The following is a 14,525-nucleotide window of genomic DNA, read 5'->3' as shown; positions in this document are numbered from 1 at the left end:
AAAAAAAAAAAAAAAAAAAAAAAAAAAAAAAAAAAAAAAAAAAAAAAAAAAAAAAAAAAAAAACACATTACAGCAGAGCTAATAGCCAACTAATCAAGGGTAAAAGAATAAAAACTATATCACTTATTGGATGGTTGTCCCCAGTACTGAAGCTAAAAAGAGTCGTCAGGATGTATTTTCTATTCTTTGAAGAAACTTGGCCTTTTATTTTTTATGAGAAATAGGGCTTTCACAGAGAAAAATGAAGGAATATATAAGGACGTACAAAAAGACAACAAAAGGAGCCCAAACAAGATAAAAGCTAGCCAAACAAAAAATGGGCTTCAATCCAATAGCAATGTCCAATACAAAAGTAGCCGAACTTATACACTTCGTGCACTACTGACCTTGTCTACAACATGTTTGAGCAACAATCGGTTAATTGAAGGTCAACTGCACTCGCATTAATGAAGGAAAAGGGATAGCTTAAAAAGCAACTAGAAAAAGTAGACGGGGAAAAATCCCAAGAAATCTTGACCAGATTTCTTATGATCTTGTGACAGAGAAATAGAGAGTTTGGTTCTCATAGAAATTTCAACCACCAATTCGGAAGGAGAGCCAAACTTTCATGCTTTTCTATGAACAATATAATGCCCTCCTGTTAGGACGGGAAGAGGAAAAAACCTCACAAAGAATCAAATGGATACTGCTTTTAGTGTTATGGCATTCTTAAAAGATAGTAAAGAGAATACTAGAAAGAACAATTAAATTATTGATAAGATTAAATTCACCACAACCCATTTTAGGTTGATTGGTAATTTAACAGGGTATCAGACAGTAGGTTATCTTGTGTTCGAACCCCTATAATGTCATTTTCTCCTCAATTAATATTTTTCCACTTGTTGGGTCTTCTACAAATTTTCAAGCCAACAAGTGAGGGAGAATGTTAAACCATTGTATAATTAGTTAAATTTACCATAACCCATCAAGTTAAGTTTTTGAATTGATTGGTAATTTAACAAGAACTACTTGACCCTTAACTCTTGAGCAAGCGATTAGAAACTTTGAATGAAGTAGTATATTGTGTGCATGCAATTACAAAATGAACAATCAACAAGAATTGAACCCTGCAAATTGAGAAACATAAAATAAAGGAAGTAGGGGAGAGTTCTTACAACAAGGGTCTGGCATCAGTGTGAAAAGCAGATATTGACCTAAAGTAAGACCCAACAACTTCTGCCAGGGATCTATAAACCTGGAATGGCATTTTTAAACATTACGAGGGTTAGATAAATAATAGAAATGTTGACCTTATGGTTTAATGAGGACATAAGCTTCCCATTTAGGTCTAGATAAACTAAGCTATTCATGCTTGGGAAGGGTAAGGTTGACCAACATACAAGGCACATTATTCCTTTAATCTCATTTGACGGTCTAGCAGACAGCATGGTCACCAGTTGCGTGATAACAGAGAAATCAAAGCTCTGACCCTCTTGTAGGACTACCTCAGCAACCTGGAATGTATAAATATTTATTTAATCACACCCAAGAAAAAAGATTCATAAGGTTATTTCTATTTCCTACAAACATAGTCCATTCCGTATATTACTAAAGGTATGAGTATCATAGGGCTAACCATCAATGGACCTAGGTTAAAGTCAAAAACATTAAGTGTCATCATATTTCGAGGAAAAAAATATATATTTATGGGCATAAAGGTCACTGACAAAAATCATAGAGTTTTCAAAGTAATATACCATGTTGAAGAAAATGGCTATGCTTAGTTTATTACCTAATCATAAAAGAAACAGAAATATTAGAAAGAAAGGTGGTACAGGAACACTGAATCCATCAAAACTCAATAGCCCAAAAAAGGAAGGAAAAAAAAAAAAATTACTGTAGGTGAAATAAAAAGAATCACAGATGTTCATTACAACATAATAACGATTGTGATTGACCAGGACTTTACAACCTTGATGTACGGGATTGCTGTTAATGCCTTCAACAAGAGATGTGTGTTTTGAAAGGCAGCTTTTTTGCAGTACAGTTAGCTGAATGATTAGGCAGTTAGGAATAGTTAATGACCTGCCGGTTAGTTAGACTTTTTATTTTTTATTTTTTATTTTCTTATTGAATAAGAAACGAAACTTTTCATTGATAAAATGAAAAGAGACTATACCTCAAGGATACAAACTCCACAAGGGAGAGAAAGAAAGAAAGCAAAGAGAAATAGTGAGCAAAACGAAGGTCCCAAAAATAAACTAAACAAAGCTAAAGAAAACCAGACACAGCGCTAGAAGCAGCCAAACAAATCCGCAAGAAAAAACCAAAAATAAAAAGCGGCAGCAACAAGGAACAAAAGACCAAGAATATCAGGAAGCCAAACTCCAACATTGAAAACAACCCGGAGGCAAATAAAGAGCCTGATGTCGCAAGACAACCAAAAAAAAACTCTTCACCGGGCGCTAAAGCAATAATCCAAACACCTTGAGAAAGAAACAACTTTACGACAAACCAATGATAGAAAACTGCAATAAATAACATTAAGCCCGACTACGAATGCCATCAACAAAGGTAGAATTTCATACAACTCAAAACCACAAGCTGCAATAAGAGAATCAAATTTGCGGGACTAAGAAAAAATGAAGAGAAAGCTTGTTATTACAATCCTGACTTTTCGTCATCAAGACCACAAGCTCCAAGGTGACTTCTTGTCATCAATTACCATATTAATACAAAACAAATCCAAGGGGTTTAAAAATCACTAGAGTTCAAAATTCCTCCAAAAGATTGCACAAGAGAAGAAGGATCAATAGAAATTATATCTCCAAATCTAAGAAATTTTTTACATAAAAACTTGTCATGAATTTCGATGAAAGCAGGAATAAAACTACAAGAATTCTTCCTTATCTCAATAAAGGAAGAACTACAATCCAACATACCTAGGGCTTTAGAAGCAACCCTAATCATATCCCCAAAATTCTCACCAATTGCTTTGAAGGTCTGTAATTTTTGATAATGCAAAGGTAAATTCATAATTTGAATCCAACCAACATAACCTACCCAAAATTCAGGTTTGCTATGCTTTTCGACTGTCCAAGCTTCAAATTTCAAATGAAAACGCCCAATGTGCATCCATTTCCAATTACAGCCAAGTCGTCCAAGAATCCTACCATCATCCATTTGTAATAAAGCCTTATCAACCATAAAAGGATTGAGCACGAAAGTTGCCTCAAAGTGATGGTCAATGCTTCCTTAATTTCTTTCCAATCATCATGCGCATTTCACCTGGAGAGCACCATGAGTAAACTCCAATTCAAATCAATCACTTTTTTATCTTTTCGAATCCAAAGAGAACTTGGAACACTTGGACAGGGCAACATCTTAGGAGCAGCACTTTACTTGGACGGAACATTACTGAAAAGTTCTTAAATTTGGAGACAAGAACCTTCAACATATCCCAAAAGGTAAGATCACCCCTCTTAGAACAATCAACAGGCAAACGAATGACCTTCCTTCCACTACTATAAGCTTTACTTCATACACATCTGGAAGATGGTTTCTTTTCTTTTCTTCTTTTGGATTTGAATAGAAGTAGGTGGGTTGATCTTAGAAAACCATGCTAAAGAAGGAAAGTATGGTCACACCTATTTTCAGTTCTACTGATCTTGAATGGAGGAGGTAGAAGTGTTTGGAAGATTGGGCAGTTGCCCTATTATTAGGGAAGATGAACAAATGTAAATGGTCCATACAATGGCATAGAAAGGAAGTACTTGCTGAAGGAATTATCAAGTCTTCATGGATATTGCACTGCTATATGGTGCTTAGGAAGTAGGCAACTGTAGCATTTACCCGATGGATTTACACTAGCACTAATAGGGCTGTCCATTGCTTTATACCCCAAGAAAAGGTGCTGTGGTGTAAGATAAATGTGATAAAGATTTTATTATAACGGTTCTCCCCCCAAAAGTAAAAAGAGGTAAGTATTTATACTAGCACTAACAGTGCTATCCGTTGCAACCACATAACTAAAGCAGCTAATCTCAACGGCTATCGATCTCTAACTAAAAAACAGAATTAGAGAATTGGCCCAATACAGAAAACTAGACAATTTACATGTGAAGCCACCTTACATCATGCCAATTCCTTAATTATGGAGAACTTAGCCTCTTCATCTCTCACTAATAAAGGTGCTCCTAACTCAAACAACGACATCTTTCTAATGAATGTTCACAAAGAAGAGCAGTTGCAACGTTGAAGGAAGAAAACAATGCTGATTTTGGGGAGGATGTTCTATTCAAATGAGGTAGCTTACCTTGAAAACAGATGGTGGAGACCAACTTTCATGTGTTCTACAAATATTACTTGTCCCAAAGACTTCGTATCCTCAATGACACTCATCACTTCGTCGAGCAAATTTGTTCAAGAGAAACATATTAAACAACATCAAAGAGAAGATCTTAAGGATTGTGAAGCAAGTTTTGAGATTCCAATATGTAGGTAAAAAAAATTATTAAAGAACATTTTTCTAATGATTGAAATCGACAGCAATAATTGTGCTTTTAGTACCCTTCTGAATTTCAAAGAATCAACAGAAAGGTAAATTCATATGTCATATCTAAGATTTTTTTTATAGGAACGAGCACTTTCCATTAAGATACTAAAAGGTACCAAATACCTGGGAGCTACATGAATGCTCCCCAGTTGGTCACATCTAATAATCCAAGGAACAAATGAAACAGCAAGTATGTTGCCTCACCACATTAAGAGCAAATAACTTGCTCTCCACTTCCTTCCAAGGGATTGGTACATTACCATTAGTCCAACCGCTGAAGAAGAGCTACAAAAAAAAAATTGTAGAAAGGAAAATTAAGATTACAGATGGTTATTAGAACAAAATGCAAAAGAATATAGGGGAAAAACTGAGAGGCAGCAGGAATGCAAAGATTTTGAAGTCCACGAGGGGCTGCAGTACGCAAATATTCTCTCTTGTATCACTCATCTGATACTCTTAAATCCTTGACATAGAAGAATTTTGAGTAGCGTTTCTAACAAAGCAATAATCCTATCTTACTCTCTACAAATACCAAATACACAAATTTGGATGAGATACAAAACTTTCATTAAGACAAATAACAGAGTAGAAACGTACAGTGCAGAAAAGAAATTTAACATAAAAAGGGCTTGTGAAAAGGAAGAAAACTTGAAATTACAGAAAAGGGTTCCAATTGTTGAATACAAGAGATGAAACAATATTGATATAAGATTAAATTTACCGAAATCCATAAGTTTAAACTATTAGTTTCGAAGGTGATTTAATATGGAACTAGAGATGGAGGTACTATGTTCGGACTTTGTAATGTTATTTCCTCCACAATTATTATTGATGTCAACTTGTTAGGCCTTCTACAAAATTTCAACTCCACAAGTGAGAAAAGTGTTAAAAGTATTTATATAAGATTAAATTTACTATCATCTACTTAAATTTGTAGGTTTAGTGGTGATTTATCAAAAGATAATAACAAAACTCATCGGTTTCATCTACACCTCCCTCATTTTTATTTCTTTATTTAATTGTATAAGAAACAAATAGTTCTTGGTAAACAAAGTATACAAAAGGGGAGAAGATTTCGGTATCTCAGAGAAGAATGATGAGTGCCCAAACCACAGTTACTTCTCACTTGTTTAAACATTAACAAAGCACATCCACAAACTAGCATACCTTTTCCATAAATCTGGAAGACCTTAAAATTTGACAAATATCCACTAGAAGCTCAACGGTATTCATTCTAAAATGGATAAGACCATCAGGTAGGTCTATCATTCCTCTTTCCTCGTTGAAAGCAGATTCAACCACCTATCAATCACAAAGAAGATGATAAGTTGCCTTAATATCATACAAGAATTATAAAATGTAGAAGGATATCGGTTGAAGAGATACTAAGTTCATAGAAAACCAAAATTTTAGCCATTGCAAAGAACAAAAGTTACACAAGCTGTCTAAATATCTAGTTTTAAAAGCACAAAAACAAACATGATTTTAGTTGCAAATTCGAATAGAAAGATGTTACATTAAATAAATCCATTTCTGATTTACATGCTAAAACTTTTGGGACCTACCAAATAATGCCAAAGTTTACACCATTGAAACCCACAAAAGAAAGCACAAAAGAGGAACCAAATGTGAGAAAAAGCTATAGTGCTTTCAGGGGTTTACAGGAAAGAACTTTTTATCCAAAGTGTAGTTTTCTCCCTAAAAGGATACCCTATCATGAGATAAGAACGAAGGTAACTAAGGTTGTAAGGTAAGGCAGTCTTCCGAAGTTGGTTACACACTTGCATCAAACTGAAATACTAAATTCCTAGGAGCTTACAGAATGAACCAAACCAAAGAGAGATATTGGTCCATTACAATGTCTTTGACCCTTTTGTAAGACTACACTCCCAAAACTTCCCTACAGGGTTGTGTGGGAGCAAATAACCCAATCTATTCAAGTTCTATGGAGGTTGTTGGTTTGGGTTGTCGAATCTGCACGTTGTCACTGTAACCAAAGCCCTTTATCCAAAATAAAACAATGAGAACCAAGCTAAATTTCTTCAAGTAGGTCTCACTCTAAGCTCAAGATGCTTGCTTCAGTCAGTTGAAGCACACCGTTGCAACCATGATGATAACACTACCCACTGGAATCAAAATCTTTAGTCGGATTGCTACCGAATGGAGGGTTCAATAAGAATCCGTCAGCTTGGCAGAATGTTTTTAAAAATTGGGAACCCATAAGTTCTTAAGATTTTCAACACCCTTGTTACTCGAAACGACATTTTGTGCCACCCAATTCCTATGTTTCTCAGTCCTTTGCCGACTTTCGATAGTCATTCCTTACTGATTTTGTTCGACATTAACCATCCCGACCAGACCCCCCTTAAACCCTTGAGAAGAAATCTTTTCTTCCGCTTTTTCCTCTCTTCTCCAAACCATAGCCCTTCCTTCGCCTAGCCTCAGACTAGCACCATTGCCTTCGACAATTTCACCATGCTGTCTTCTGCTACTCTCTGTTCACCTTAAACTTTGGTGGTCCTCTTCCGCTCGTTTCAAAATTAGTTGCCACCATGAATATAAAAAGTTGTTGCATTCAAAATATCTTCTTCACTATTGGGTGTCAAAATGATATGACTTTTGTGGAAGAAATGAGAAGTAATCAGCATGGTTTTCTTTCAACTCCTCTCCTACGTTGGTTCTAATGTGCTATGGTTGATTTACTGCAGAATCACGTTCATTCATTCTTTCAGAAGAAACTTAATGATGATTTTGAATGTTCTGTTTGGCATTCCTTGGGAAGAGAAGGATTGTGGAAGTTCGTGCAAGCATTGATACAAAAGGATGGATGGTCCTCTGGGAAGTGGTAAGTGATTTCCTTTAACTTCTGAGAAAAAGATGCAATCAGAGTATGAAATGTCTTTTCAGTTGAAGGTGGTAGGAAATTCTCAAGATGGGTCGGATACTCACAAGCAAATATCAAGAAGCTATGCGAAAGAGATCAAGCAAAACTCAAGCTATTTTCAGAATTGCAAAACGAAAACTCTTTTTTTCTTTTCCTGATACTCAATAGAGTGATTATTTTGGGAAAGAACCACATCTATACCTATACCGGAAGTGTCAACTACTACTTCAAAAGGAAACTCAAAATTTGGAAGGCTAGGTACATTGGTAGAACTAAGTTTATCTTTAAAAGAATTGAAACAAGTTTCTTGTTCATTACCCCAACAAAACTTCCCTTTTTTAAGCATTCAGTTAGGGCAGCCATGGTGCGAAAGTCATTTATGAATTTTTTGGAAAATGAAATCAAATCAGTCCAGGAGATAAAACACCAGAAAAATATATGAATTTGATCATCTGAATCACCAAGACATGAATGACACATTGATGGAGATAACGCCATGAGAGGAAGCTTCTTCTGAAGAAATTATGATGAATTGATGCATCCGTATAAAATTCAGATGAGAAAAGTTACCTTTCCTAGGACTCCTTGATTTCTAAAGAGCTTTAAAAAGAAAAGAAGCCAAAGAAGACATTCCAAGCATAATTTGAGTAAAAATCATTGGGGAGAAGTAGATCATAGAATTAAAGTAATTTCAGCATCTTTCTATTTTATTCAAACATTTTATAATCAATTAAATTTGGACCTAAAAGAATAGAATATGAGATTAACATCATCATGTTCATCATAATAGCGTCAAAGGAAAGTGCAAAATCCTACATTCTAACGCAGCAGAACTAATCAGCAATATTTATATTCAATAAGCACAACAAATTCTGCTCGATCATGCAAAGGCATTGTTTTCATCTGTCTATGCAAAAGATATAAGAAAATCAAGTAACACACGCTGAGAAAAGCAAGCAACTAAAACCAACTTTGTATAGTGTATTCAGGACAAGCAGAATAGGAAAAGAAACCTGAATCCGTAATAGAAGCCCATCAAGCAGTGCTGAAAATATAGACAAAAATACATCTTCCACATTTTTCCTATTTGCCGAATTATTCTCATCACAGCCAAGAATGTAGCTTGCAAGAGAAGACCTGAGAAGAGATTTAAGAATTCACATTCTTGTAATTTTCACAGCACCAATAAAAGAGACACTAAAAAGGTATGCAAAATACAGGAATAAACATAGTAAAGAGATGGAAATAATTGGCTTCCTATATGCGTTGCCATAAACTTGTGTTTAAGTGACGGGAGAAAAGGGAAATTATCTTCGAACAAAGAGAAAAACCAATTGCCCTACTTCATAGTGACCAAGAATCTACAAAGCAGAAGAAAACCATACTTCTAATGTTTTAATATAGGAAGCACAAACACTTCAATTTTTATGAATGGTGCTCCAAGTGCAATAGAAAGATCGTTTAATATGGCATCAAGGGACCAATTACATGCACTTATTGCATGTATGTTTTGTTCTTCAGGATTGTCTCTTCACTTAGCAAGAAATCCACATTTTATAGGTGCATTTACTTGTGCTGCAAACAATTTATTGTTAGGAAATGTGACTCCTTGAAAAAAATTGTTGTGGACAACTCTTCTTCAGAAAGAAAAGACAAATATTAAAAGATTATTGCAGCCAGTTAAAGAGACATGCAGTGAAAGGGGCTTAAGTATTGTGCGTGATGGATGCAGTGATTCACAAAGGAGACTTTCGATAAACTTTATGTCAATCATAAATGGTCAGCCAATGTTTCCAAAAGCAGTGGATTGCTCAAGTGAGGTCAAAGACAAGTATTTTATTAAACTTTTCTTAAGGAAGTGATTAGTGCCTACTCTTCATCTTGCCTTACAGAATACAAAATGTTGTAAACAATATGCTAGTGTATGAGGAATGTAGTTGGATTTATGATATTGCTGGTGATGTGGTGGTGGTGAAGAACTTTTATCGTGAATCATTCAATGAGGCTTGCTATTTCTAATGAGTTTGTATCTTTGAAATTGCTATATGTGGCAGAAACACGTTTTGCATCGGTCATTATTATTCTTTAAGAGGTTTAAACTCATTAAAGGTGGTTTGCAAGCTATGATTATTAGTGACAAATGAACATGTTATAGAGAGAACGATGTAGGAAAAGTGAGATATGTGAAAGAACGGGTGGTGGGTGATGTTTGGTGGGACAAAATTGATAATATCCTTTCCTTCATTACACCTATATATGACATGATTTGGGTTTGCGAAACAGATGCACCTACTCTTCATTTGGTTTATGACAAGTACGATCCTATGATTGAAAGGGTAAAGGCAACAATATTATAATTTTGATCTCTTAGTAGTATTCTGTTCTTATTCCATTTATATTATAATCTCTAAGAGTTCAACATTTTGTAAACTTATATTTAGGTACTATAGTGATCAATGGCTTAAAGATGGTCCTAATCGAGTTCCTCCACATAAAGATATCGAAGTAACTCGTGAAAGAGTGGAATGTCTCAAGAGATACTTTTCAACCCAAAAGATCGAGCAAAAGTGTGGTAGTTCGCTAGTTTTTCGAAGAAGGGAAAATATTTTAATGATGTTGATTTCATCACTGCTAGGAAAAATGCAGATGCTAAAGATTTGTGGGCCACGCAATTCCTTCAATCAATTACTTTCAAGCTACTAGGCCAACTTTCCTCGTCTTCATGCTCTGAGAAACTGGAGCACGTACTCATTTATTAACTCTGTTAGATGAAACAAGATGATTCCACAACGTGCAGATGATATAGTATTTATCCGTAGTAATTTGCATCTATTGTCAAGAACTCAATAATATTTACACAGGAATATTGCGGGAGATTCTTTTGATTATTTTGAGGATGTTGGGATGCTTGCATAGCTAACTTTTCATTGGATGAACCAGATTTTGAGGCGGAGGATTTTATTGATGATGCCATTAGGATTGACGAAGGTGATCAACATAGACACATCATAGAAGTTTAAGATGAGAGTTTTAGACATTTAGATCTTTTTGTTTTCTTTTTCTTTTTTTTCATATGGAATATGTTGTTAAGATCGCACAACAACGCACACACTCGATCTAGAGGAACACAAAGAATAGGAGAAAGAAAATGCGAGGAAAAATATTGGCTAAAGGTCTTGTATTGATGACTTCAAGTATATACCGAGAGAATACAAAGAATGCAGAAAGCATCTTGAAAGCACTGCCTAAGAGGTATATATATGGTTTCAGTTTACTATACATCTTTAACAGATATAACCATCTACTATATATAAATATCTACCATATATTTCTCTACCATCTTTTTACTATAAATTTTCCATATATAGTTTTACTACCTATAACAATTGAATAAACTATAAATAGGTAGCAGGCTCCATATCCCAACAATTCTCCCACTTGAAGACTGATCCAGTCAACTAAGAATTTCATTATCAAATGACTATCAACATTTTCACTGCACCATACCAATTGAGGCTTTGCACAACCTCAATGTTCCAACATCAACACATTTTGTCAACATGTTTGCTAGATTCCTTACACCCTCTATCTTCTCCAAACATATCATCATCTTCCACTAACCTACAAGTGAAATGGTATCGCCTTCTGTGTTTTGTCTTTGAATGATAGACCGGGTACCTCACCAACTGTATGACACTCTGACTATTTGTGAAGAATATTCTCGTGCTACTTCTTGACCAATTCTTCTAGATAGATTGTCATTCATATCATCTTCTTTCTAGCTTCAGCTATTGCCAGGTACTCAGCCTCAGTAGATGAAAGAGCAATGCATTTCTAAAGCCTAGACATCTTATCATCCATGACTTGCTCCCAATTGGTTGTATCCTCCAACTGTAGGGGCTCATCGAAGGGCTCTGGTTCCCCTTCATCAATCAACAACAGATAATGCAATAAAGGTACATAACTATCTGGTACTCTTATAGCTTTGGATGATCTTTTCAACACCTGCTCAGGTGTCACTTACTCCATCTATGGTTCCTCAGCAACAGTCTCAAGAGTTCCTCGAATACCTACTACACATCACTAAGTGAATTTTCCGCAACTCAACCCAACTCCCACTTGCTTCGTTGTCCCGAAACCTTTCTTTTTTTTTTTCTTTTTTTCTTTTTTTTTGTCCTTGTACAAGACATTTTCATCAAAAGTCACGTCACAATGTCTCAGGATTCTCTTATTCTTGACATCCCAAAATTTGTACCTGAACATGTTAGAATCATAGCCTATGAGGTAGTACTTCACAGGCTCAGCGTCAACTTTGTCAATCTTCTTTGGATCAACACGAACATATGCAGTACAGCCAAAAGCTCTCAAATGAGAGTACTTGAGTTCTTTTCCTGTCTATACTTCTTCTGGCAACTTGAACTCCAAGGGTACTGACGACCCTCTGTTAATGAAGTAGACTGTTGTATTTACAGTATCAGCCTAGAATGTCTCTGGCAATCCAGAATGAATCCTCATACTCTTTGCCCGCTCATTCAATGTTTTGTTTAACCTTTCAGCAACATCATTTTGTAGCTTTACCGGAAACTGTTGTCATTAATTTAATTCCCTTAGTGGCACAAAATGCTTTGAATTCTGACTTGTCGTACTCTCCATCATTGTCCAACCTTAGACATTTGATCTTCAAGCTAGTCTAAATTTCAACTTCAGCTTTCCACTTCTTGAAGGTGACAAGCACATCTGACTTGTGTTTCAAGAAATAAATCCACATCTTCCTGCTGAAATCTCAATGAAAGTGACGTAGAACTTTGATCCGCCAAGTGATGGAACTAGAGATGGTCCCCAAACGTCTGTATGGACCATTTCCAACCGCACTTTCTTCAATTCTATAGCAGCCTTTGTGACGCTAACTCGTTTCTGTTTGCCCATATCACAGCACTCACAAGGACTAGTATTAACAAATTTCAAACCTTCCAAAACACCTTTGGCAGCCAACATCTTCATTCCTTTGACGCTCATATGTCCAAGTCTATCATGCCATAGACTTGAATTTGAAGCACTCTCAACAATAGCAATTATGTTCATACACCTTGCAATGGTGTATAAGGTTCCCGATTTTGTGTCACGTGCTACCACCATAGCACCCTTCACAATCTTCCACAAACTCTTCCCAAACTTTGTTGCATAATCTTTGTTATCCAACCGATCAAAAGAGATCGGGTTCTTCTTAAGACCAGGAATGTATCTGACATCCTTTAATGTCCACTGATTTCCTGCAAGAATTTTTATGCAAACATCTTCCTTTCCTTCAATCTCCAAAGCTTTGTTGTCAGCAAGATGTCTTCTCAAAATTTTTCAAATTTGAAATTCCGAAACAGCTCTTTGTTCAGAGACGAATGTAAAGATGCATCTGAATCCAAAATCCAGGATTCAATCGAACTATTCATGCTGAGGATTAGAGCATTTCCAATGTCTTCTACTGAATTTATAAATCATCGTCATCCTCTGATTTGTGATTCTGCTTCCTTTTTTATCTTGTACAATCAGTTTGAAAATGACCTTTTTCTCCATAACTCCAACACGTTACGTTTGGTCTGTTTGAAAAATTTTCACGGTTCTTTGGTTTTGATCGACCTTTGTTTGGGCCCCTCGATTTACTTCCCCTTTGGTCAATACTGAGAGCACTACCAGATGAATCTCCAGTTTTTCGTTTGCGAATACATTCGCTGAGAACTACATCTCAGATTTCATTGAACTTCAATTTCTCAGATCCTCGGAAATTGCTGATTGCAGCAACAACAGTATCCCACGACTCAAGTAAAGATGACATCAAAATCAATGTTTTAATTTCATCTTCGAAATTATTGTCCACCAAGCGCAGTTGACTTACAATCATATTGAATTCATTTATATGATCCGCAATAGATCCAACTTCAGACATTGGTAGATTGAACAATCTCCACATCAAGTACACCTTGTTCATAGCCGATGGTTTTTCGTACATATTCGACAGTGCCTTTAGCAGATATGACGTTGTCTTCTCCTTGATAATGTTGAACGCCACGTTTCTAGACAACATCAACTGGATCAACCCTAAGGCATGTCGATCATTGAGCTTCCGCTGCTCTGTGGTCATGGAATCCGGGTTCACCCCCAACCGAGGTTCGTGAAGATCTTTCTGGTATAAATAATCTTCAATATGCATCTTCCAGAAACCGAAATCGAATCCATTGGACTTCTTAATTGCAATCTTTGAACTTCCATCTTCACAGATCGTGGTGAATTTCGCCTAGCTCTGATACCCATTGTTAGGACAAGAATATTCGCTAAAGGTCTTGTATTGATGACTTCAGGTATATACAGAGAGAATACAGAGAATGCAAAAAGTACATCTTGAAAGCAATGCCTAAGAGGTATATATATGGGTTCAATTTACTATATATAGCTTTAACAAATATAACCACCTACTATATATAAATATCAATCATATATTTCTGTACTAGTTTTTTATTATAAATAGTCGTTTACTATATTTTCCCTATATAGTTTTACTATAACAACCGAATAAGCTATAAATAGACAGCAGGCTTCATATCCCAACCATTATTTCTTTCTAGTACTTTATAATTCATATAGCAATTTTTGTTGGACAGCAAATTTCATACCATCGTCGTTTATTACTAATGTTGTATGGTTAATTTCTTTAGAAGTATTACCGCAACAATCTATACACACATATTATAAATATAAAAAACTTAAAAAAAAAAACTGTCCTTAATGTATGTGTCCAGCATTTTTAGAAATTGGTGTGTTATCATATCCGTACTACTGTCACCGTTCATATTTGTGCTTCTTATGTTTTAATGTTTGAATACGTAGTCATCATCAAAAGGATAATCAAAGAGTTCAACAACACTATAATTATCGAGGAATAAAATGAGAAGAGCCTAAGAGCCTAAGAGCCTACGATCCATAATCGGAAGGGTTTTATGTTAATAAGATTGTCTTTCCAGGATTCAAGGAAGTGGATTTCAGATCCTTCAAGAGTATTTTCTATCAACATTAACAAGACAGCCTCTTCTCTTATTAAAAAAAAAAAAAAAAAAAAAA

At 35.5% G+C, this 14,525-nt stretch overlaps 1 protein-coding gene across 3 annotated transcripts in view; it reads right to left on the bottom strand.

Moving 5' to 3' along the window:
• LOC111441617 (transportin-3) overlaps positions 1-14,525 on the bottom strand; it is a 44,911-nt gene that overhangs the window by 14,363 nt on the left and 16,023 nt on the right. For 2 of the 3 annotated variants that reach the window (XM_023078669.1, XM_023078668.1), the window contains exons 11-15: positions 8,432-8,555; positions 5,702-5,836; positions 4,739-4,819; positions 1,380-1,493; positions 1,155-1,234 (exon numbers count right to left, since the gene is read on the bottom strand). In XM_023078669.1, the coding sequence (XP_022934437.1) occupies positions 1,155-1,234; positions 1,380-1,493; positions 4,739-4,819; positions 5,702-5,836; positions 8,432-8,555 (534 nt within the window). The remainder of the gene's footprint in view (positions 1-1,154; positions 1,235-1,379; positions 1,494-4,738; positions 4,820-5,701; positions 5,837-8,431; positions 8,556-14,525) is intronic. The other variant, XM_023078670.1, reaches the window with a different exon arrangement.

Source organism: Cucurbita moschata, unplaced genomic scaffold (assembly GCF_002738365.1).
Source record: "Cucurbita moschata cultivar Rifu unplaced genomic scaffold, Cmos_1.0 Cmo_Scf00004, whole genome shotgun sequence".
NCBI lineage: Eukaryota > Viridiplantae > Streptophyta > Magnoliopsida > Cucurbitales > Cucurbitaceae > Cucurbita > Cucurbita moschata.
This window is presented reverse-complemented; position numbering and strand designations above follow the sequence as displayed.